The sequence below is a fragment of the Festucalex cinctus genome, chromosome 12, assembly GCF_051991245.1.
Source record: "Festucalex cinctus isolate MCC-2025b chromosome 12, RoL_Fcin_1.0, whole genome shotgun sequence".
Classification (NCBI taxonomy): domain Eukaryota; kingdom Metazoa; phylum Chordata; class Actinopteri; order Syngnathiformes; family Syngnathidae; genus Festucalex; species Festucalex cinctus.
The window spans coordinates 19,019,148-19,042,804 of record NC_135422.1 but is presented as its reverse complement, the minus strand read 5'-3'; the positions used below and the strand labels follow the sequence as shown (position 1 = coordinate 19,042,804).

The 23,657-nt window shown below is 35.3% G+C and overlaps 1 protein-coding gene across 4 annotated transcripts in view; it reads right to left on the bottom strand.

Moving 5' to 3' along the window:
* Positions 1 to 22,093, bottom strand: part of LOC144031528 (la-related protein 1B-like) — a 31,102-nt gene extending 9,009 nt beyond the window's left edge. For 2 of the 4 annotated variants that reach the window (XM_077538781.1, XM_077538783.1), the window contains exons 1-12: positions 21,089 to 22,093; positions 18,803 to 18,864; positions 14,936 to 14,992; positions 12,220 to 12,538; positions 10,951 to 11,172; positions 9,669 to 9,794; positions 7,059 to 7,224; positions 5,300 to 5,444; positions 5,049 to 5,235; positions 3,730 to 3,908; positions 1,954 to 2,313; positions 26 to 140 (exon numbers count right to left, since the gene is read on the bottom strand). In XM_077538781.1, coding sequence (XP_077394907.1) covers positions 26 to 140; positions 1,954 to 2,313; positions 3,730 to 3,908; positions 5,049 to 5,235; positions 5,300 to 5,444; positions 7,059 to 7,224; positions 9,669 to 9,794; positions 10,951 to 11,172; positions 12,220 to 12,538; positions 14,936 to 14,992; positions 18,803 to 18,864; positions 21,089 to 21,401 — 2,251 coding nt within the window. In that variant the 5' untranslated portion in view covers positions 21,402 to 22,093. The remainder of the gene's footprint in view (positions 1 to 25; positions 141 to 1,953; positions 2,314 to 3,729; positions 3,909 to 5,048; positions 5,236 to 5,299; positions 5,445 to 7,058; positions 7,225 to 9,668; positions 9,795 to 10,950; positions 11,173 to 12,219; positions 12,539 to 14,935; positions 14,993 to 18,802; positions 18,865 to 21,088) is intronic. The other 2 variants (XM_077538782.1, XM_077538784.1) reach the window with 2 other exon arrangements.
* Between the last annotated feature and the right edge of the window lie 1,564 nt (positions 22,094 to 23,657).

The following is a 23,657-nucleotide window of genomic DNA, read 5'->3' as shown; positions in this document are numbered from 1 at the left end:
TTTTTTTCCGCCCAATCAAGCTCACCAGCAGCGGGCAACAAGGGCACTTCCTGGTTGGGGTCCACGGGGGCTTTGGGCGTGAGCGTGTCAAACTCATCCTGGCTGATGACGCTCAGCTTCTTGAAGTTCTCCACTTCCTGCTGAAGGCAAGAAGGGAAGACATTATTATTATTTGTTCTTTTTACAGGTCGTAAAAAGGCAGATAAGAAGTAACATGGCCGGCGTGTGTGACACATAACAGATGTGCGAGGGACTTTGAACGTTACAAATCAATGGACAAAGTGACCTTGGTGTGTGTGTGTGTTCAGGCGTGACAGTTCCCACGTGTTCTACACTTGAAAAACTTGGTTCAAATCTAAAAGCGTGCCTCTGTCACTGCTACAGTACGGGTGTAATTGTAAAAGACAAAGCTGACATCATTGCACAAATGTGTATAAGTCTGCTTTCCCAAAAAGCAGGTCAGACCTCTCAGGGTGATTAACAGCAGACTAAATTTGGAGACGCTGAGGGAGGCGAACGTGTGGCCGCCATGTTATTTACGTTCTAATTCTTCATGTGTTAGTCTCCAATAAATATCAGAGCAACAAAACTGTGCGTTAGGAGGAACTAATACATATTGACATGGGCCTGCTCGATTATGAAAAAATAATAATCATGATTATTTTGGCAATAATTGAAATCTCGATTATTCCAACGATTATTATTATTATTTATTTTTTATTTTTTTGGTACAAAACAAAAAAAAATGTTTAAAGGGATACTTGACTCATTGAGCCATTTTCAGCAAGTGGAAAAATTTATTTTTTTAAAGGTATTAATTATACATGAAAAATGATATCACATTAATTCTGGACAAAATATTAACTTTTTATTGCTGAAAATGGCTCAATGAGTCAAGTATCCTGTTAAACATGTAAAAATATTAAGACTAAAAAAAATAAATAGAAACACTAATTATTTAAGTTCATTTTGGACCAAACAATGTCTAATATACATTTATAATATATATTTATTTATTTATTTATGTTGGCAAAAACCTGTTGGTGTGCAGTTGGTGCACTGTGCAGTAGGATGATCATTTATTTTTTGGTACAAAATAAAACTATTTTTAAACGTAAAAGACGAAAACAAAAATATTAATTTAAGACAAATAAAATCCTTGCAAATTTGCAAGAAAAAAAAAATCGTAAATTTGCGAGTTTCAAAAGTGGCAAATTGGCGAGAAAAAAAAACTTGTAACTTGTAAAAACTTGTTGCGAGTTTTGAAAGTGGCTAATTTGCGACTTTCTAAAGTGGCAAATTTGCGACTTTCTAAAGTGGCAAATTTGAGAGAAAAACTCATACATTCACGAGTTTAGAAAGTGCCAAATTTGCCACTTTAGAAAGTGACAAATTTGCAACTTTCTAAATTGGCAAATTTGAGAGAAAAACTCGTAAATTTACAGCTTTCTAGAGTGGCACATTTGCGAGAAAAAAAATCGTAAATGTGTGAGTTTAGAAAGTGGCAAATGGCAAATTTGCGAGAAAAAAAATCATAAATTTCCGAGTTTAGAAAGTGGCAAATTTGCAAGAAACCCCCCCCCATAAATTTCCGAGTTTAGAAAGTGGTAAATTTGCAAGGAAAAAAAACTCGCAAATTGGCCACTTTCTAAACTCACAAATTTAAGAATTTTTTTCAGAAAGTGGCAAATTTGAGACTTTTTTTTCCTTGACATATTGCCCCTGCCATCTAAAAAAATATATTTATATGTGGCCCTTATACGCAGTGCAGTCATAGATACACCAAATGGTTCAAGAAGGCTTCAAATTTACTTTGGGTGCACATTTTTTAGGCGTTTTCGGCAAAATTGCCCTAATAAGTCTTTTTAATGGGCAAAACTCCATCATTATGATTTTGTTTTTCTTTCAGTCCCTTTCGTATAAGTATACAAAGCTGTCAAATTTTTTTGTGACCTTGTTGCAGTCGGCCTGCTCGGCTCCCTTCCACAGGTCCTGCTCGTAGTAATAGAGGCCGTCGTTGATGGCTTTCACCAGGTCGGCCGTCAGCTTGGCGCGTGACTCGTGGTTGCCGGTGCGGTCGCCGCCGGGGTGCTTGCGCAGGTACGGCGGCGTCTGCGTGACAATCAGGATCTTGTCGACGTCCCGGTCGTCCAGCTCGTAGTCCGAGTCGTCCTCGTCCGACCAGTCGGTGAAGCGGTTCTTGCGCGGCGCCATCTGCTCCATCTCCTCGTCGAACATGAAGTCCAGCTCCTCCTGGTCGGCCTCCGGGGCGGCGCGCTGCTGCTGCTGCAGGGGCGGAGCCTCGCTGCGGTCCTTAAAAAACGTCGTCGACGACGATGTTAGCCAGTTTTAGTAGCCACCGCAAATTTTTCCCAATAGTGACCGCCCCTCAAAATGGATGCCATGCTCCAATTAGTCATCCAATTAAGACAAACGCCTAAGCGCATTTGAACTCTTTTGCTAACCAAAACAGCAGCATCTGTAGTTATGTTTGTCCATGCTTCCGTTCCAGTAGACCGACGTGTGGCCGCTTCACATTGTTGTGTGTCCAATCCACGTTTACGTTACAATTAGGGCTGGGTCTAAAATATCGATATCGAATCGATAAGTCCTTTTCATAGCCCAATATCGATTCATAAAACCATGAATCGATACTTTTAATACAGTTTTTTCCCCCCCATATATTAATGTGCCAAATTGGGCCCAACTGATTAATCAGCCGCTGATTATAATTGGCCGATTAGTGACCTTCAAACATCCACCACTTGAGCTAAATGGCCGATTATTTTCCCCTTAAAACGTTATAGAAGAAAACCGAAGTTTCCGACGCTGTGAAAGTACCCTGAATGCACCATTTTGCTTGCGTAGCATTAGCAACTAGCAAGTTTGTAGTGTATGTTATTCTGTTTATTCTGTTGTCCCGAAAAGTCCTTTAAGCTGTTTAATGACACCGGGTTAGTTGGAGTTAACTGTAAAACTAAACACACAACGTTAAGAATTACATCCACCGTATATTTAAAAACAAAACACGCTTCGTTTTTAAAACATCGCTAGCCTAGCGCTAACAGGAGGTTAGCAAATGCTAACGGGAAGTTAGCATCGACTTCGGGAGTGTTTTTACTTCAAATAACAAATCGAATCGGGCCCTTCTGAATCGAATCGAATCGAATCCATTTTGGAAATCTAAATCGATACCCAGCCCTAGTGACACTTAGGGCTGGGTAATCGATTCAGATTTCCAAAATCGATTCGATTCACATTGTCGATTCAGTTAAGGATTTCATGCAGTACCAATTTTACTTTTATAATGGAAGACATTCCCAGAAGTAGCAATGCTGCAAAATAGTCGAAACTTATTTCTCTTACTTGGTACATTATTCAAAATATGAATATTTACATTTATAATTGAATCTAGTACAATTACATTAATCATGTATCATGTATGTTGTATTGAACAGGAGCTAATCAAATAACCATAAATAGTCATTGAAATCAATTACAGCCACAGCGCTATGTAAATAAAGTGGTAAAAACACGACATTTACATTCAGCTTTTATACTAAGGTTCCAGTGGTTAATAAATAAATAAAAACAAATTTTCCTGCATTACAAGAGACACAGCTGTAGTACATAATTAAGCATCCACATTTTGTGTTTTTATGTCCAATTCTTACCTTACTTCTTTTGAAGGGTATTTGGCACATTAAACAAAATCTTGTGATTAAATACCTTTGTTTTGCCGGAGGCATGCCGGTGACGTTTCTCCACCTGGATCCATGCGTCGGGGGCGTTTTTTGGGGCCGTGTCTGTAGCGGGGGCCGGCTCCTGGCTGGAAGGTTGGGGGGGCTCATCTGTGGGCTCTTGCGACACCGTGGCCTCAGTGGCGGTCTCCTTCACGGGCGACGGAGCTGCAGGACACGAAAACTTTCAGTTTGATTTTTCATATTTCACACAGACTACACTTACACGGGTGTCATTTCAATTTATCTGCCTATTAACACACAATTGTTGCATGTGACCACTTCTTGAAATGGCAAAGCGTGTTTAGGATCCAATCCAAAAAATAAATAAAGTTGTGTGCTCATAATAATATAGGGAATTAACATGTCATTTTTATATAAGAGCAAAAGCCTGTACTATGTGAAAGTGAAGGCTCATTTGTATCGCCATTATGGATGAAATAATTTATTTTAAAACGGTGTAAACGTCACTGGCAGCTACTGAAAAGGGGGAAAACTGGCGAAAAGCATGAAGACAAAAATTAAAATACAGGGGGAAAAGTAAATATGGAAAGTAAAAAGATTAAATAAAAACAAAAATGGTACAAACAAAAATCAAATAATTAAAAGCAGTTGAATAAAAAACAGCATAAAAGCAACAAACAAAATTAAAATGGAATATAATTAAAAGGCACAGAAAGAAAAAAAAAAATTAAAAATCGGAAAATGGGGAAAATTAGGGGAGAAGCATAGCACCGGAAAATTATGGCAAAAGGGGGAAAAATAAGCTTAAACAAAGGGGGAAAATAAAAAAGGAATAAAGAAAAATAAAAAAAATGAAAAGGGGAAAATGGAATACAAGTATAAAAAAAAAACAAAGCGAGAAAAGTCTGAAGACAAAATTTAAAATACATTGGAAAAAAGTAAAAGTAATAAAAAGATTAAATATAAACAAAAATGGTACAAAAAAATAAAAGAATTAAAAAGAAAGAAAAACAAAATAAAAAAAAAAACAAAGGAACAAACTAACCTAAAATTAAATATTGGAATATAATCAAAAGGCACAGGAAAAAATAGGAAAATAAGGGAAAAGTAGGGGGGGGGTTGAGTATAGCATTGAAAAATTATAGCAAAAGGGGGGAAAACAGCTAAAACAAAGGGAAAAAATAAAAAGGAATAAAGAAAATACAAATAATGAAAAGGGAAAATGGAATATAAGAAAAAACAAAACAAAAACAAGGGAGAAAAATTGGAAAAAAAAAAATGGGAGGAAAAACACCCCAAAGCTCAAATCATAAAGTAAAGAGGAGTACAGACGGGACAACTGACCGGCGTCGGCGCCAGCGACGGCGGCGTTCTGCCGGGGAACGAACTCGGGACAGTGAATGAGCTGCGAGAAGTCCGTCCTGGGCGACCCGACGACGGGCGGCGGCGCGGGGATGGGCCAGCGCTCGGGCTCCACTTTGCATCGAACCCGGTCGTCCCGCAACTCCACCTCCTTGCTGTTCTTCAGGGCCTGGACCAAAAAACGCACACGCGTCAGCTATCTGCTGGCAGGGCGGCGCCAGCACCGTCTTTACCTCCACGATGAGGCCCACGTCGGTGGTTAGCGCCTGCACGCGGTGGAAGCTGGCGATGAGCGAGATGGGCAGGAAGCCCTGAGCGTCCATCTTCCTCCTCAGGAAGAAGTCTCGTTCCAGGTTGTGCAAGCTGAAGTAGTACTCGCTGAAACACACGGTAGGTCGCGGTTCACTCGCCTTGCATGTAAACAAAAATTTGACTTTCAAAAGGGGGCACCAGCCGGCATGTACATGCTTCATTACACCAAATACAACTCCTTATTAATTATTGCCAAGGTATGTTGAAAGAAAACAATTTAAGAAGATGTTTATTATATTGAAGGTCACTCACTAAATAAGGAGCAGAGATTAGAAGAAATATTGCCGTCCAATTTTATTTTCAATCAAGCTAAATCTGGAGTCTGCATTTTACATTCAAGTACTTTACAAAATTAATAGGAAATTTTAAAAATTAGAGTGAAATAGAAAATGGCAAAAGAAAAAAGTACAAAAAAAGGGGAAAAGACATTTGGACACAAGAGGGGGGGAAAAAAAAAAGATAAAGAAAACGGATTTAAAAAAAAGTAAAAAAAATAAAATAAATAAAAATAAAAAAATAAAATAAAATAAAATGAAACAAGGCCAAAAAAAATAATAAAGAAAAGGTAAAATTACAAAATAGGAAGACATAAGCTGAAAATGTCATTTCTAAATGCGATACAGTTGCTGAATATAGCGATATCGATATTATTGCAATATATAACATGTACCTAAAGAAACGACATTTTTATTATCTAACGAAAGAATTACATTTTTTCATGCTGCAAAATTAGCATGTTCACTGTATTTTTAGTTAATTAATTGCAATTACCGCTCGATAATGTTCAACTATTGGATAGTGTTGCACAATTTAGTTAGCGTCTGACTGGTCAAATTCAGATAAAAGCATAAAAGGGATCAATAAAGTCAAGTCTAAGTCTAAAATTCCATGTGAAACATTGCATGTCATTGCGATATGCATATTGCATGGGCCAATATCGTGATAGACATTTTCTCGATATATTGTGCAGGCCTACTAAACAATATAAAAAAATAAATAGACCAGCTCTGGTTGGACGTCGCCATTTTCAAGTGCGCAAAAGACGACGTCATGACACGTTCACGTCGACACGGAGCCTGCGCAGACCCATCACATCCAATCAATGACTTTTCTGGCAGGCTACTGTCAAACTACTGTAGTAGCCATGTTCGCCATTGTTTGGAAAAATTGTAAACATCATTTTAAAACATTTTTAGGGGTGTTAAAAATTTTAAAAAAAAAATCGATTCAGCAATATATCAAACCTGTTTGTTAAATTGTGGCTCAATTACGTATAAGCCTCAAGTTTCCGATAAATAAATACATTTTCATACAAATCTTACAATGTACATGTACATGTTTACTGATTAGTATTTTCTAAATGTGAGTTAAAAAAAAAAATCGCAATAATCAACTTCTAGATTCATATCAGGATTTATGTATCGAATCAAATCGTGACCTATGAATCGTGTTGCGGATTGAATCACCAGGTACTAGGCAATTCACACCCCTATCGCTTACAATAAGCCGATGGTTTGTGTTGTGATTTAAAAAAAAAAAGTCAAAGTCATCTTTTGTCCTCCTGTGACTTTGGAAAATGAGTACCGGTATTTCATGTCAATGGTAAATTAATGAATGCTCCAAACGGAATGGAATTTGCAGATGACGGCGCTCTTCAGCATTAAAAATGACTCGACTCACATTTGCCGTTTGATGTACTCCTTGAGGAGCTTCTCGTCCACCGTGTACATCTGCACTTTGTTTCCGTCGTCGTAGTAGTAAACCATCCCGCCGCTGCTGAACTCCGAGGCGGCGGCGTCCGAGCCGTCCGTTCCGTCGCGATATCCCTGCGAGTAATCAAAGCGGCCTGAAAAACAGCAAGAGGTCGAGGCGGGGTCACTTCAAATCAACACGAAAATGGATGACAAAGGCGGTAAGAAAGAAAGTAACAAAAAAATAAATAAATAAATAAATAAATAAAAAAAGAAAGCTAACCAAAGTGGTAAAGCGGGGATGAAAATATGACAAAGAACAAAGAAATAGAGAATAAGGTGAAAAACAGGACAAATTGGGGAAACAGGAAAACAACAAAAAAGAAATGAAAGGAGGAAAAGAAAAATTAAGCAAGGGAAGTAAAATATGTTGAAAAGACATTAAAAAAAAAGAAAAGGAAAATAAAGAAATGCTCTAAAAAAAAGAAAGATGGCAAAATATAAAACGAGGAAAAGAAAAAATATTTTTAGGAATAAAAGAAGAAATTAATAAAAGAAAAAAAAATAAACAAACTAAAGATTAAGTTAAAAAAAATAAAAGAAAAAGAATTGAAAAGACATTAAAAAAGAAAAGGAAAATAAAGAAATGCTATAAAAAGAAAGATGGAAAAATATAAAATGAGGTAACGACAAATATATTTTTAGGAATAAGAAGAAATTAATAAAAAAGAAGAAAAATAAAAACTAAAAGGAAAGAAAACTATAAAGCATAAAAAGAAAAATAGGGGGAAAAAAACGCTGTATGGGGAAGAACCAACACAAACTACACTAAGTGCAATTTCTGCAGAAATTGTGTGGGAATGCTGAAAGCTAATACCTGAATGCTAAGGTGAATGCTTATGAAGGAAACTGAAGGATAAATTCTGTGAAAATTACAAAGTAATTAACTATTAATTACTACTACTACTGTACTATAGGGGTGTTAAAAAAAAATCGATTCGGCAATATATCACGATACTACAGCTCGCAATTCTCGAATCGATTCAATAGGCAGCCGAATCGATATTTTAATATCCATTTTGGATGAAAAAATATTCAACAAAACGTCTAACTTTCACACCTTAAGTATGGAAGAATGTTATATTAACTCATTCACTCCCAGCCATTTTCACAGAAGCAGTCCCGTTCGCTCCCGGCTGTTTTACTGGATTTTGACTGATTTTGCAAGGCCCACAGAATATTGCGTTCTATTGCTATAAAAGCATGGAACCTATCAAAAGAAAGATTAGTCTCTCTTCTTTCATCAGGAAAAAAAAGTACCTTTCTATCTGTTTCCGTTTTGCAGCAATTAGCATTACAAGAGAGCTAAGTTTCATCAGTTTTCGCAAATCTATTTAAAATTGTAAATAATTTAGCTTTTTTTCTAGATGGCCCTGGCTGATCTCCTTTGCTCTGCTGCCACCTGCTGGCCGTTTGTGTAATAACTACCATTTCTGAAACCGTTCTTTGCAGCTGAGAGGCTGCATGAAAGCCTTCTGTATGCTCGAGCATTAAAAAAAAGAAAAGAAAAAAAACGTATAAATACGTCTTTGGGACACAGCGCATTAAAAAAACGTATTTATACGTTATTGGGAGTAAATGAGTTAATGGAACATTAAGCCTTAATATTTTATTTCAACACTGTTCAAACATGAAAAATGTTACAACCCGTTTGTTAAATACAGTGGCTCACAGTTATATGACTGAAGTTTCAGATCAATAAATAATAAATTTTCATACAAATCTTACAGTGTACATGTATAAGTTAACTGAATGGTATTTTCTAAATTTGAGTAAAAAAATCGCAACAATCGACTTGTAAATTCATATCGGGATTAATCGGTATCGAATCGAATCGTGACCTATGAATCGTGATACGGATCGAATTGTCAGGTACTAGGCAATTCACACCCCTACTACTAGTAGTAGTAGTACCAGTAGTGGAAGTAGTAGTAGTAGTAATAGTATTACTAATCATTTTTAAGTCGTAACTTGGAGTTGAATGATAAATGAATAAAAAGAAAGAATTCAAATCCTCGCCTCCTGTTTACTTAACCAAGTGCACTACTGAGCAGTATGAGAGAGCTGGTAATGATGATCAGTTGTATGTATGGAAGTGGCCTTGGAAAGTTTGACTTAGAAAAAGTTCAATGTTAGTCCCATTGAAAATGAATGGGGAAAAAGTTTATATTTAATGTTAAATTGTGTAAGACCGTAAGTAATACGGAATCAGTCGATATATACCCCGGAAGGTGAGAATGTTTGAAGCGTTGAGATTTGAACGGGGTATAAATCGGAAGTATTATGTGGGAGTTGTTTCTCGGCAAAAAGGTGAGAATAAAAATCTGAACAACATAGGTGGGATGCTTTCAGCATCCCCCCAACTAAAGATTACATTAAAAAATTAAAAAGCGAAAAAGAATGGAGCAAAGAATAATAATAATAAAAAAAACTGTGACAAAAAGCAGATTAAGAAAAAAGATAAGTGGTAGAAGAAGAAAAACTATAAATTGAAAATGAGTACAACGAGAAGGATTTCAGTCGCCACATGGCCACGAACCTCTGCCACGACCTCGCCCACGTCCGCGACCTTTGCCTCGGCCTCGGAGGCCCCCGCGACCGCCGCCGCCGTCGCTCCTCACGCTGGCCGCGTCGTCACCAAAGTCGCGTGGCTCCCTCCTCCAACCTGGCGAGCGGAGCGAGAGCGTCTTTGCAGTCACGTGACCACTTCTATGCATTCCCGCCACCTGACTTACTTAATTACTAATACTGTTTAAAAAAAATACAAATAAAAAACATAGCCAAGTGTTTTGTTATGTTTTAAATTCACATCTAAAAAGACAGTTAGCCCACCTATGGAATTTCACACTACATGCTAGCATGACGCTAACAAGACGTTAGTTTCATGCATCCGTTTTGCAACAAACTTAAGCATTAATTAAGCACATTAACAAACACTTATTTTGAGAAATGTGAGCGTAACAACAGCTCAAGAATACTTGGAGGAAAAAAAAACAAAAAAAAAACAAAAAAAACAAAAAAACAAAAGAAAAGTCTTTTAATCCCTTTAACTTGGTTTCAATAAGTTTTAAAAAGTGATGAGCGAGTACCAAGCCTGATTTTAAGGTATCGGGACAGGTGGCCATTTTATATTCAGGAGCTACAAATTAGAAGAATCGAAAATTGCCATGAAATTCATGAAAAATAGAAATAAAAAGAAAAAAAACTATATATATGTATTTAATTTTTTAATAATTTTTATATCTACCTTTAGTCATTTATTTATTTAGTCATTTATTTATTTAGTCAATGACTAAATAAATAAATAAATGATTAAATTAAAAAGTAAATAAATATAAATAAATTTAATAAATAAAAAACTAAATAAACTTTTAGTCATTTATTTATTCAGTCATGGATTTATTTATTTAGTCAATGATTAAATAAATAAATGATTAAATAAATAAAGTAAATAAATTACAAATAAATTTATTAAATAAAAAAACTAAATAAAACACTAAAGACTAAATAAATAAATGACTATATACATAAATGACTAAAAGTGAAAATAAAAATAGATATCAAAAATATAATTCAACAATTAAATAAAAATGTATTTATTTATATACATATTTTTTTTTCCCCATTTATAATTTTTTTTTTTTAATCTAATTTTTGAATTATATTTTCTTATATCTGTTTTTATGTTCACTTTTAGTCATTTATTTAGTGATCTATTTATTTTGAATTTTGTCGTTTTTGGTCCTCCATACACCGTAGCCACCAAGTTTGGACATTTTGACCAGCAAGCAGGTGTGTGAAAGCGGGCGAAGGTCACTTACTCCTGCCGCCATCGTGCGCCCTGTTGTTGTTGCCATTGTTGTTGTTGTTGCTGCTGCTGTTGCTATTCAGCGCGTGACTGGGCGACGTCGGGTCGGGTGAGTCACTGATGGGCTCTGCGTCCAAGTGCGCGGGGGCCCCGCCGGGCGTCCTGGCGCCTCCGGCCTCGCCGTTGTCCCGGGTGGCGTCCTCCAGCGGCAGGGACACCCACTTGCGTTTGTTACCTAGCGACGGTTGCACAGCGACACACACGGCTGATACGCTGGCGAATCTTGGTTGGTTCCGCTGCATTTTACAAACACTTGACATGTTTCGGATTCAACGGCTTCATTGTTGTCGCCATTTCGGTTTATGAACGGTAATGACGTGTCGCCATAACGCTCCCCAATTAAATTGGCCATGATGTCATTTCAGAAATGGTGCCAAAGTTGAGTAAACAGCTGCTGCTCTTCCAGGTATTTTTTTTTATGCATTTTTATTTAATTTATTTGACGCATTTCAACAGTTCAAAATTAAGTATTTTCTTTTTTTATATATAATGAATTGATCAATTTTGCTCAGATTTTTTATTCAGCATTTAAAAGCAATTTATTCATTCAAATTTGGGTTTTTTAAATTTCAATTAATTTCCTGCATTAATTTAAAATGTATTTGTACTAGTATTAGTACTAAAAAAAAAATATATTTTTCTCTCATTCATCTAAAATAACGCTTTTAGCAAGTTGGAATTGTGATATTTTTATCAGTTTAATGTAAAGTATTTCAACTGAAGTAATTTGATATATTTTACAATAAATTAAATGATGTCTTTTTTTTTTTATTTGTTAAACATAAGCAGCCAATAGAAAAGCACCTTCAGATGACGTGGCTTGCCTGTTTTTGAATATTGCGCACATGTAATACAAATAGAAAAAAATACAAAAAACTAATACTGAAACTAAAACTAAGCATTTATCAAATAATTTAAACGAATAAAAACCACCCTGAAAACTAATTAAAACTTAAAAAAACCAACTCAAAAACAAAATAAAAACTCACTAAAATTAAAAATTGCAAAAACTATAATAATCCTGTGCGAAGACTTTTTTTCCACACGATGCAATTCAACGAAAGCAGCAAAAACATGCGCGTTTCAATTGATGATGCGCTCTCACATACAGCACTCGTCAATGTCCGGCGGAAGGAAAGCGTCTCCAAATATGGTCAAAGAGGAAGTCGTCACTTTCCACCTGACAGTCGCGAGGACGCACGAGCGTGCTCGTTACTCTCACCTCCTCTCTTCTTGGGGCTACCACTCTTGGCGTCCTGTCCCGCCTTGGCGTCCCCGTCGTCGGCAGCCGGCGGCGGCAGCGGCGGAGACGCCGTCTGAGTCTGTGGCGGCGTCTCGCGGTTCTCTTTGCTTTCACCTCCGCTGCCGACGCCGTCATGGCTGCTTTCAGACTTCCTGTCGGGTCGCTCCCGCTTCTTGTCCTTGTCCCGGCGGGAGGACGCGGGCTTTTTGCCGGCATTGTTGCTGCCGCCGCCGCCGCTGCTGCTGCTGCTGCCACCGCCGCCACCGCTATTGTTGTTGTTCACCACATTTTGTTGTTGCTGGACGCAAAACGACAAGACAAGATGCATCGTCACCAAATCTGCTCCATATATGAAAGCTTTCTTCCTTTATTATATTTATATTTAGTTCATCATATCCTCAGGGGGGATTCAAAAGCACACATTTACTTGTTTATAAAGGAATCAAAACTGGTTTTCATATTTATGTTTTTTCTTATTCATTTTTTCTATTTATACTGCAGTATTTTTTTTATTTCATTTTTTCCCCACGAGTATTTTTCCTTGAAAACATATGAACTAATTTGCTCCCAAAAACATTCTATTTTAAATATTACCAGCGTCCCAAAGACGTATTAATACGTTTATGTTTTTTTGTTTTTTTTGTTTTTTCATGCTAGAGCATACAGAAGGCTTTCACGCAGCGTCTGAACTGAAGAGAACGGTTGAAGCAATGGTAGTCATTACATAAACAGGTGGCAGCAGAGTATAAGAGATCAACCAGGGCCATTTTGCAACAAGCTCTTTTTGTCAGCGTTTTCACCAGGGATGTGAATATTGACGCAACTTAGATATATTCTAATGCTAATTGATGCAGAATGAAAACAGATACAAATATACAAATAATATATATATATATATATATATATATATATATTTTTTTTTTTGTTTTCCCTGATGAAAGAAGAGACTAATTTTTCTTTTGGTAGGTTCCGTGTTTTTATAGCAATAGAACAAAATATTCTGTGGGCCTTGCGAAATCAGTCTTTAAAAAAAACAACAACAAAAACAAAAAAAAACAGCTCTGATGAAAATGTTTTCACACTGCAAAAACCCAAATCATAACTAAGATATAATTTCCTATATTTAACCTAAATGTACTTATTTTGCTTTGACAAGTTATGTTTACTTAAAATGAAATTGTCAGACAAGATCATTGTTCTTATTGTGAGAAACTTTTGACTCAATTCTCTTATTTGATCAAGCAGTCTTAGCCTTGAGCGTTAACAGCCAGTTTCGTTATATTTACTAAGCTCAATTTTCTGCTTTCCAATATTCCGATATCCAAATTCAGTGGTCTATTGGTAGAGTGCCTACCCTCAGACTTGGAGGTTGTGGGACAATCCCGGCCTGGGTCATACCAAAGACAATTAAAAAATGTGACCTGTTACTTCCCTGCTTGACACTCAGGCAACGTTATCCATGAGTAAAAAATAAATAAATAAATAAAATAAAAACTAATAATAATAAAAATACATATGTAAGAAAGAAAATAGTTCTATTTACTACAGCTTGGAAAAAATCAATATACCGGTAACTTTTTTTTTTTTTTGTATAGAAAATACTATTTTCAAGAGCATTGAGGTTGATATGGGAATAGCATTATTTTCTTCTTATTATTATTTTTTTTAATCTTACAGGTAAATTTAAGATAATTTTTATTGTTCTGTTGGCAGATAATTTTGCTTATTTGAAGTAATAATTTTCTTATTTTAATATATATATATTATATAAATATAATATATATATATATATATTATATAAATATAATATATATATATATAAATAATATATATATATATATATTATATAAATATAATATATATATATATAAATAATATATATAATATATATATAGATATATATATATATATATATATATATATATATATATATATATATATATATATATATATATATATATATATATATTTATATTTATTTGTTTTCCCTACTGTCCTTTTTCCAGCTGCAGTATGCATTAGGGCTGTGCAATTAATCAAAATTTAATTACAATTTCAATTATTACACTCCACATTTACAATATCAGCATAATCGTAAAAAAAAGAAAGATTAATACCATTTTTTTTAGTTGTTTAAATGTATACATTTGCACTTTTTTTATTTTAAAGTAATTTAATACATTTTCTTTCATCCAATAGGAACTTGCATAATTATAGTGTTTATAGTGTATAGTGTAAAGCATTTGATTTGCTTTAATATATACATTTTTTCTATGTTTAACATTTTCTTGTTTTGTACCAAAAAAATAAATAATCGTCCTACAGCACAGTGCACAAGCTACACTCCAAATTCATGTTTTTGCCAACATAAGTACGTAAATCAATCAATCAATCAATCAATAAATAAATAAATAAATAAATTCTGTTCGGTCAAAAAGGAAGTTACGTAATTACAGTGTTTCTATTTTTTTTGTTTTTAATTGGTCTTAATATTTTTAAATGCTTAAACATTTCCTTGTTTTATAACAAAAAATAATAATAAATTATTATTATTATCATAATAAATAAAAAATAAATAATCGTTTGAATAATCATGATTTCAATTATTGCCAAAATAACTGTGGTTACTATTTTTCCCATAATCGCCCTAGTATGAATCATTCGATGGTACCTGCGAGAGAGGAAGTGCTCTTACCTCCTTGGCCAGTTCACCGGGCGTCGGCCAGTTTGTGATGTCACCAAAGTCTCCAGACTAACAAAAGAGGAAAAAAACAAAACAAAAACAAACAAAAAAAACAAAAAACAAAAGAAAAACCCAAGATGGAGCAGAATTAGGTCAACGGTTACTGAGTTGACACGATGTTCACTTTGGACTTTTCAAAGTTTGGACAAGCAAGGTCGGGTGAAGGCTTTCGCTCGGCACAAACACGCCCACGCAAGCATTAACTTCAATACCTCGCTACATTGTCCGTTTGCAACTGCTCACTTGTTGTCATGCCACAATATTTACGACATACTGTGAAAGTTAAGTATCAAACACAAGGAGAGCGATAGCAGCATTTATTGATTCAAATTAATCTTCATTTTCCTCAAACTATTGTTTTAAGACCTTAGAATATACATTTTTTGCAGTTCCGGATACTTTCAAATCACCATTTAATAAAAAAATATATATATTTTTTTCTCCATTGAGAACTTATTCTATTCATAAAAATAATTACAAAATGGAAACATAAAAAAGGAATAAAAATACAGTTTTTTTGGTAAACATTCAACAAAAAAATATTTAAAATACTATTTTTCAAAAAAGATCACTTGTTTTACATCTAAAACAAAATTAAAACCTTCTGCACCAAAAAAAAAGAAAAAGTTTCTTTTTCTCCATTGAGAACTCATTCTATTCATAAAAATAATTACAAAATGGAAACATTAAAAAAAGGAATAAAAGTACATTTTTTTGTAAATATTTAACAAAATATATTGAAAATACTATTTTTCAAAAAAGATCACTTGTTTTATGTTTACAACAAAATTAAAACTCCTTTGTACCTAAAAAAAAAAAAAAAAAAATTGATTTATTTTTACCCCCCTTTGAGAACTTATCCTATTCATAAAAATAATTGCAAAATGGAAACATAAAAAATGAATAAAAGTAAATTTTTTGATAAATATTTAACAAAAATAAATTGAAAATATCACTTTTTGAGCTCCTGAACTTTTTCTTAGCATTTTAAAACAAAAATGTTTATTGGATTATTGAAAATTAAAAGAAAAAATTTTGCAAATTTGAAAAGACATTTCAACAAAGCTGAAAGATGGAGTTTAGATTTTTTTTTTTTTTTTAAATATCTCTAATATTTCCTTTTTATAATGAAAGTGAATATCAGCTACTAATAAATCGGTAACAGCCCTGACAAAGTACAAGAAAAAAAAACAAAAACAAAAAAAACTATTGGTCCATTTGCTTAATACTCTTCTGCTCATACAAGTAAGATTGTACAATCTTATCACTTTAAACAAAACCTGAAAAAGTTTTTGCTTAAAGGATTTTTTTCAAATGCAGTTTTTTTAATGCAAGTAAAAAAAAAAAAAAAACAACAACAAAATTTTTTTTCTGTTAACTATTTTGTAGTAACCCCCCCCAAAAAAAAAAAAAAATCTAAATTATTGTGAATCCTGATGTAGTGCATTTGCATTGCACGGTCATGTGTCACCTGTTCCATGTGACTGAGCATGAAAATGTCAAGCAAGGTGCATTGTGGGAAGCGGCATGCATGTGGGAAGGTCAAAACCTGCTTGCTGTTCGACAGTTTCTCTGCTGACGTTTATTCACATTCGTGCGCTTGGTAAACGGCTCGACAAAATCAAACACGGCGCAAATGTGCTTTAGTTCATGAAGAAGAAGAAAAAGGAAAAAAAAAAAAGCGCTTTGCAGGTGAGCGGCGGCGGGTGTCGCTTTCCCCAGATTATATGTGTGGGAAAAAAAGACTTCCTCTTCCACTTGTGGAAATGGAAAAAGATGAAGGCAACCCATGAATAATTATCGCCGTTTTCTCTTTATTGGATTAATCTTCTCTTATTTGGTTGATCGATTTTTATTTTCGCAAGTATCGGGGCTTTCTCGGCAAAACTGTCTTTTGTCGTGTTTACATTTAAATGATGCAAATCGCTTCGAAGGAAAGCTGAAAGTCTTGTAGTTCAAGCACATCAAATTAAGCCAAGAAGATAAATATAACACACGGTGTCCATGTGCCAATATTTATGTACCCAATACTTAGGACCAAACGCTAGCATGTTAATGTTCGACATTACAGCCAAAATGCTAGGACGGGTCAGTTAAAGGTGTTTGGTACGATTTCAAGAGACAACTGATCCAATGCTATGGTTGCTAAGCTAACATGTAGCAATATAATTTTGACGTTTGCTCCATATGCTCACATTTTAAGCTTTTTAAAAAAAAATTTTTAGATTGGCCATTTTAACCCAAGCGTAACAATAATAGACATACATACTGCTACTGTTCCCTTTAATTTAACTCTTAAAAAAAAAAATCTAGAAAATGCTGGAAAACAAAATTAAAGAAACACAATCGCAAGACCTTAATTCATTTTTTTTTTCCACCATTTCTTCCTTTTATTTATTTGCATTTAAACGTACACTTTGGAGTTATTCTTGTTTTTAATCTACCATAATCTCTTATTTTTGACCACAACACACATTTAAAAGTATAAAATAAAATAAGAAAAAAATGAAGTAACTTTCACATGTAACATTCACCAAAAAAGGTATACTTTTTTTTTTTTTTTTTTTGCTTTAAAGCAGCTTATATAGAGGACCTAAACTGCCAAAATAAAAAATAAATAAATAAAAGTGAAAATAAAAATGGACATAAAAAAAATGAATTAAAAATGTAATACAAAAAAATAAATCTAAATGTAACCAAAAAATAAATAAAAAAATAATATCTGTTTTTATTTTCACTTGGCAGTTTTTGTCCTCCATATAGTTAGACCTGCAACATAATTTGCAATACAGGTGCTACGATAAAACAATGACTAATCTATGATCAAATCAATCAAAAATATTTTTTTATCATTGATAGATACCTTCTTTTGATCTAAAATTCTTTAAATGCTCAGAATTTGGGTAAATATTCTCCAATTTTTGTCGTCCTCTTTGACAGCAGACTGATTATTTTTGTGTGAAATCAAAATAAAACATTTTATTTTTACTTTCAAACACAATAGTCAATAAATATTGTTTGTTTTTTTTGTTGTTGTTGCCATTTTTCTGATTGACGGACGCCATTTGAAATAATGACCTATCTTTTAATAAAGGGATGGAAATTAAAACATCTTTTTTAATTTTATCAATCAAAAAATAAGAACAACAGAGTAATTTTATTTATTTATTCTTTTTAACTAATTTTATACATTTTAGAATCGGTCATCATTCAACAATGTGGAAATAGCGGTTGCTAATTCTTGATTTGAAACCATGGGGAAATTAAACAAACACACAAGAAATAATAATAATAATAATAATAATAATTCTGATAACTCATTTGCTCCCAAAAACGTATAAATACGTTTAATGTTTTAAGTGTCCCAAAGACGTATTTATCCGTTTTTTTTTTGTTTTTTTTAAAGCATACAGAAGGCTTTGATGCAGCCTCTCAACTGCCAATAACGGTTGAAGAAATGGTAGTTATTTACACAAATAAAAGGCTCAATTACTCACAATTCTAAATAGATTTGTGAAAATGAATGAAACTTAGCTATATTCTAATGCTAATTGCTGAAAAACCGTAACAGATAGAAAAACTTTTTTTTTCCTGATGAAAGAAGAGACTTTAATCTTTCTTTTGATAGGTTCCATGTTTTATAGCAAGAGAACACAATATTCTGTGGGCCTCGCAAAATCAGTCCAAATCCAGTAAAACAGCCGGGAGCGAACGAGATTGCTTCTGTGAAAATGGCTGGGAGCGAATGAGATAAAAATAATAATAATAATAATAATAATAATAGTAATAATAATAATTATAATAATTTTCCCTGATTACCTTGCTGGATTTTCTGGTTCTGGGTTTGCTGGCACGGACGACCTTCAGAGCGTTTTGCTGATCTGCGGACAGACAGACGATCAATAAGTTACAAAGTGATATCGTTTTCAAAAGAGTGGCAACGTGATTTATTTATTTTTTTTTAACATAAAAACCAGAAAAGTCTCTTGCCGTGTGTGTGCACCATGTCCAAGCGTTAAACATCCGCCGGCAGTGTGTGTTTGTGTGTGTGTGTGCGTGTGTGTGTGTGTGCTGGGAGTGGCCCCCAGCCGTCGCTGGGCCCTATCGCCTGCCAGAGGACGGCTGAGGAGATAAGAGGCCGTCCGTCCGTCTTTTGGGGGGGGTCCGACTCGGCTGTAAAACGATGCCGCGGGCCGCCGCGGTCAAATATAGCGACGCTAACCTTACCAACACTCACTCGCAAACCGTCAAACACATTCGAGGAACATTTTTGACATACATAAATTTGGAAAGTGCCTCAAAAAGTGCACAAAAAAAATTATGTTTGATCCTTCAAGACAGCAAAAGAAGAAATGTAGACACTTGTATCAAGAGACTTTTGTTTTAAATCGAACAAAAACAGTGAGGACTGTTGATTAGAGATAGACCGATATGTTTTCTTTTTTTCAGGGCCGATACCGATTATTAGTAGTCAAGAACACCAATAAATGATTTTTGGAGCGATAGTCATTTTCATTAAAAAGGGGAAAATATTGGCATCAAAATTTGGAAAGAATACAACCTCCAGCTCTTAACTTTTTTTTTTCATTTTAAATCATATGTTTATTGGACAACTTTTAGGGTTAGTAAAATACGGTATTTTCTCGCTCCTTCCATTAACCAATCAGAGACATTCCACAGCAAAATAACACTCGCAGGAGCGTAATAAGAAAATGATGGACTTTTTTGACTCATGCAATTTGACTTCTGAAGGTATGTGCTTTCATTGTATTTGCTAAGTAAATGTGCTTTAAGCAGTTTTCTTACAATTCGCAGGGTAAACTAAAACCTGGCCTGTTTATTATTTCCATTTCATTCCATAAAGTTGCTATATTTGCACTTTGTTTACATTTCAATTGTCTGGAATAAAAAGGTGGCTTAAATATTGTTGCTGCAATAAAAGTGCGATATTCCGAAGTGCCAATTGCAATCTTTTGCTCAGTAAATATTACCAATATCGTCAAAAATACCATCACCGCAAATTTCTTTGATATAATTTTTAGGCTTTATCACCCACCCCTAGTATTCTAAATAATGTATATGATTGATGCGTTATAGTAATGGGTCGATGGGGACGGGTCTCGAATAAGCTTCGGCTTCTACCCGTCAGCCCTTCTTTCGGACGTCAATGTTGCAAATGATGTGATGTGATTGATGTAAACTGTAATGTGTCCGAAAGGAAAAAATGAATAAACAAAACTAAACTAAACCCACCCCTAGTTCCAACTATGTTTTGCATTTGCATTATTAGAGTTGGAACACCCATGTAACTTGGGGCGTGGAAACCAAATAAAAAGAGAGGGTGAGGAGAGTGCAGCAGTGAATTGTATCAGTCAGTTCCTCTCTTCTCTCCTCGTGAGCTTTGAACTGAGTGTCTTCTCTCCTTTTTTTTGTCATGTTTAATAAATGTCAAACAGGTAAACCTGACAGTCTGACTGGTCAAATTCAGATAAAAGCATAAAATTCCATATCTAACTCATTGCATGTCTTTGCGATATGCATATTGCATAGGCCAATATCACGATGTCGATATTTTATTCGATATATTGTGCAGCCCTACCCACGCTGCACTTAAGTAAAAAAATAATAATAAATCTGAAAATTTGTGAAATAATAATAAATCTGAAAATTTTAACGGAGTATTTCAAACAGCCTCTGTGTCCGCTGGTACCCCGTGGGCCTGACACTGGCATCCCTCCAGGGAGGGGGAGGAGGACGCGGTGGAATGGGGCGGGGAAATGGCTGGGGGAGGGGGGGGGGGGCGGTTCTACATGCTAACTGCTACAGAAGTAGCAGTTGTCAGCAATCAACACGTGGTGCTCGCAGCAAGAAGAGGGAGGAGTAAAAGGGGGGGGGGGGGGGGTACAAGGGGGTTGCAGGGGTCCTCTTAAATGTCGACATGCTCCCATTAAAATGTAGGCACTTGAGAAGAATAATCCCCTCATGGCCCTGCGAGATTATTAAAGATGTCAAAGTACAACCACGCATAGTCGCGCAACGTGCTCCACAACACGTGCAAAAGTCCGAAAAAAAAAAATAAAAATCGATCCGCAATCATCGGCTCACCTCTGTCTTGCGAGGCCGACGAGTGGACGTTGTGAAGCGGCACCCTGCCCGTCGTCCTGCGGGTCCACGCGTTGACTTTGGGCGGCGGAGCCTCGACCAATTTCTTGGCCGCCGCATCAGCGTCGACGCCGGTGCCGGCGGGCTCGCCGCCGCCCGCCTCGGCCTCGGTTGCCCGCTCAGCCCCCTCGGGCTTGTCGTTTTGGGGTTTCCGCCGCTTGTCCTGCTCGCGTTCGCCGCCGCCGGAGCTCGCCGCCTCCTCGGCCGCTGCTGTCAAACTCGAGTCCAAGTGACTGCTTTCAAGCTCGCTTGACATCCTGCTCAGTTTCCCCTTACAACCGTCGCGTTTTTTAGATCCAGGGTGAACTTTTTGGTCCTTGCGCTCCTGTCCCAGAGAAAAGTCGACAAAAACTCGCGGGGTGACCACATCCACAAGTCGAGGTAAACAACTTTTTTTTTGGTGGGGGGTGGTGGTGGAGGAGGGTTGGACCTCGCTTAGCCCAGCTAGCCGAAGTGGCTCCAGGCCGTATCGCTCCCCCGTGTAGCCGCCTAGCCTAGCCTAGCTTAGCCGAAGTGGATGCTAACCGTTTAGCCGCCTAGCCGAAGTGGCCGCGAGCCAGTTCGCAAGACTAGGGAGCTAGCTAGCCTCAGCGTCTGTTCGCAAGCCCCGAAGAAGAAGAAGAAGAAAAAAAGTGTTCGTGTCGTTTAGACCCCGCCGCCGGTGATAAGTTTCACGTCAGCCCGGGCGTTGAAACTCCAAGTCGCTTTGTCGCTCGAGCCGCCTTCGACTTGGTGTAACTTTTTGAAATGTAGAAAGTATGACGCGTCCCCCCGAGTGAGCGTGTTGAAGTCCACGCTACCAAAGCAGGCAGCTCGGAGCTACTAAAGCTAGCACCTTCTACTCCCCTCCCACTAGCTATTTCTACTACTGTACTGTACTTGTACAGTGCCTACTACTGACTGCTCCTGTGGCGTTCGCAAACGTGTTGTTGCCCCACACGACGGCCTCTGTAAACAGTCGCTCTGCTGCCCCCGGCAGTCAGCAGGCGGAAATGCAGCACTGCGACGTTTTCTTTTTGTTTTTTTGTTTTTTGTCAACTGAGTAATTTTATTCACTTTGTTTTATTTGAAACTGCTTTTAACATTCACAGTATGGCAACAGACATATTTCCTTATTAACATCCACAGTATTAAAAAAATCAATCAACTTTAAAAAAAAATTAAACGAGAATTAAAAAAATAAATAAATAACGTAACGCACAAAAAAAAAATCAATTAAGGTCAACTGAAGACAATTCAACAAGGATTTTCAATGTATACCTTCTTTCCTTGTTTCTTGTCAACTTCAAGGAATTAATATACAAATTGAATTCCACAAGAAATATGAAATTTCAGAAGGGATTTGGAGATTCTTATTTTATGCAATTAAAATTTACCAAAATAGGAGCATAAGATTGATCCCAAAGGCTATCATATTTTTTTGTTTGTAGAGTATTTTTTTATTTGTTTTTCAGATTTTTTTTTTAAATATTATGTTTTTATTTTTTCCTGTCATTAAAAAACATCAGCAAAACAGAAAAGATATTGAAAAACCGAAAAAATGAAGACAGAAAAAAAGATTATTCAGATTTAAAAAAAATCCTAAAAACAGCACAAAAAGGAAAAAAAAACTTGCATTCAGGAATAAAAACGGGAAAAAAAATAACTGGAAAACGGGGGGGGGGGTCGATAAAATAGAAACAAAGACTTCAGGGGGAAAAAACTCAAATATACAACACAAAAATAACTGCAAATTACTTCAGAAAAAGATTTACAGACAACATTTTAAATTTAAAGTTTTAAAAGATTTTATTTCCATGTGAGTGCAAAACCCTTCTCTACTTTTTTTTGTGTGTGTGTCAAGTGAGTACTGTAATTTTATTCAAGGGGTTTATACAGGTATATATTTCTATTTTTCATCATATTTTTCTGTTTGTAGAGTATTTTTTTTTTAAATTTGTTTTCCCGATACATTGTTTTTTTGGAATATTTTGTTTTTATTTTTTGCCTGTCATTTAACAAAAATAAATAAATAAAAAAACAGATTGAAAAACTGAGAACATGAAGACAGAAAAAAAAATTTATTACGACAAACAAACAAAAATCCTAAAAACAGCACAAAAGAGAAAAAAAAAGGGAAAAAAATAATTCTGTAAAACAGGGGGAAATCCATAAAATATAAATAAATACTTCAGGGGTAAAAAACAAAACAAAAAAAAGTCAAATACATAACACAAAAATAAAATTACTTCAGAAAAAGATTTACACACATTTTAAATTTAAAGATTTATAAGATTTTTTTCCCACGCGAATGCAAAACCCTTCTCTATGTTTTTTTTTTTTTGCCAAATGAGTACTGTAATTTTATTCATGGAGTTTATCCAGGTATATATTTCTATTTATCATAATATTTTTCTGTTTGTAGAATATTTTTTTTCCCAGATAAATTGTTTTTTGGAATATTTTGTTTTATTTTTTATTTCCTGTCATTTAAAAAAAAATCAGAAAAACAGAAAACAGATTGAAGAACCAA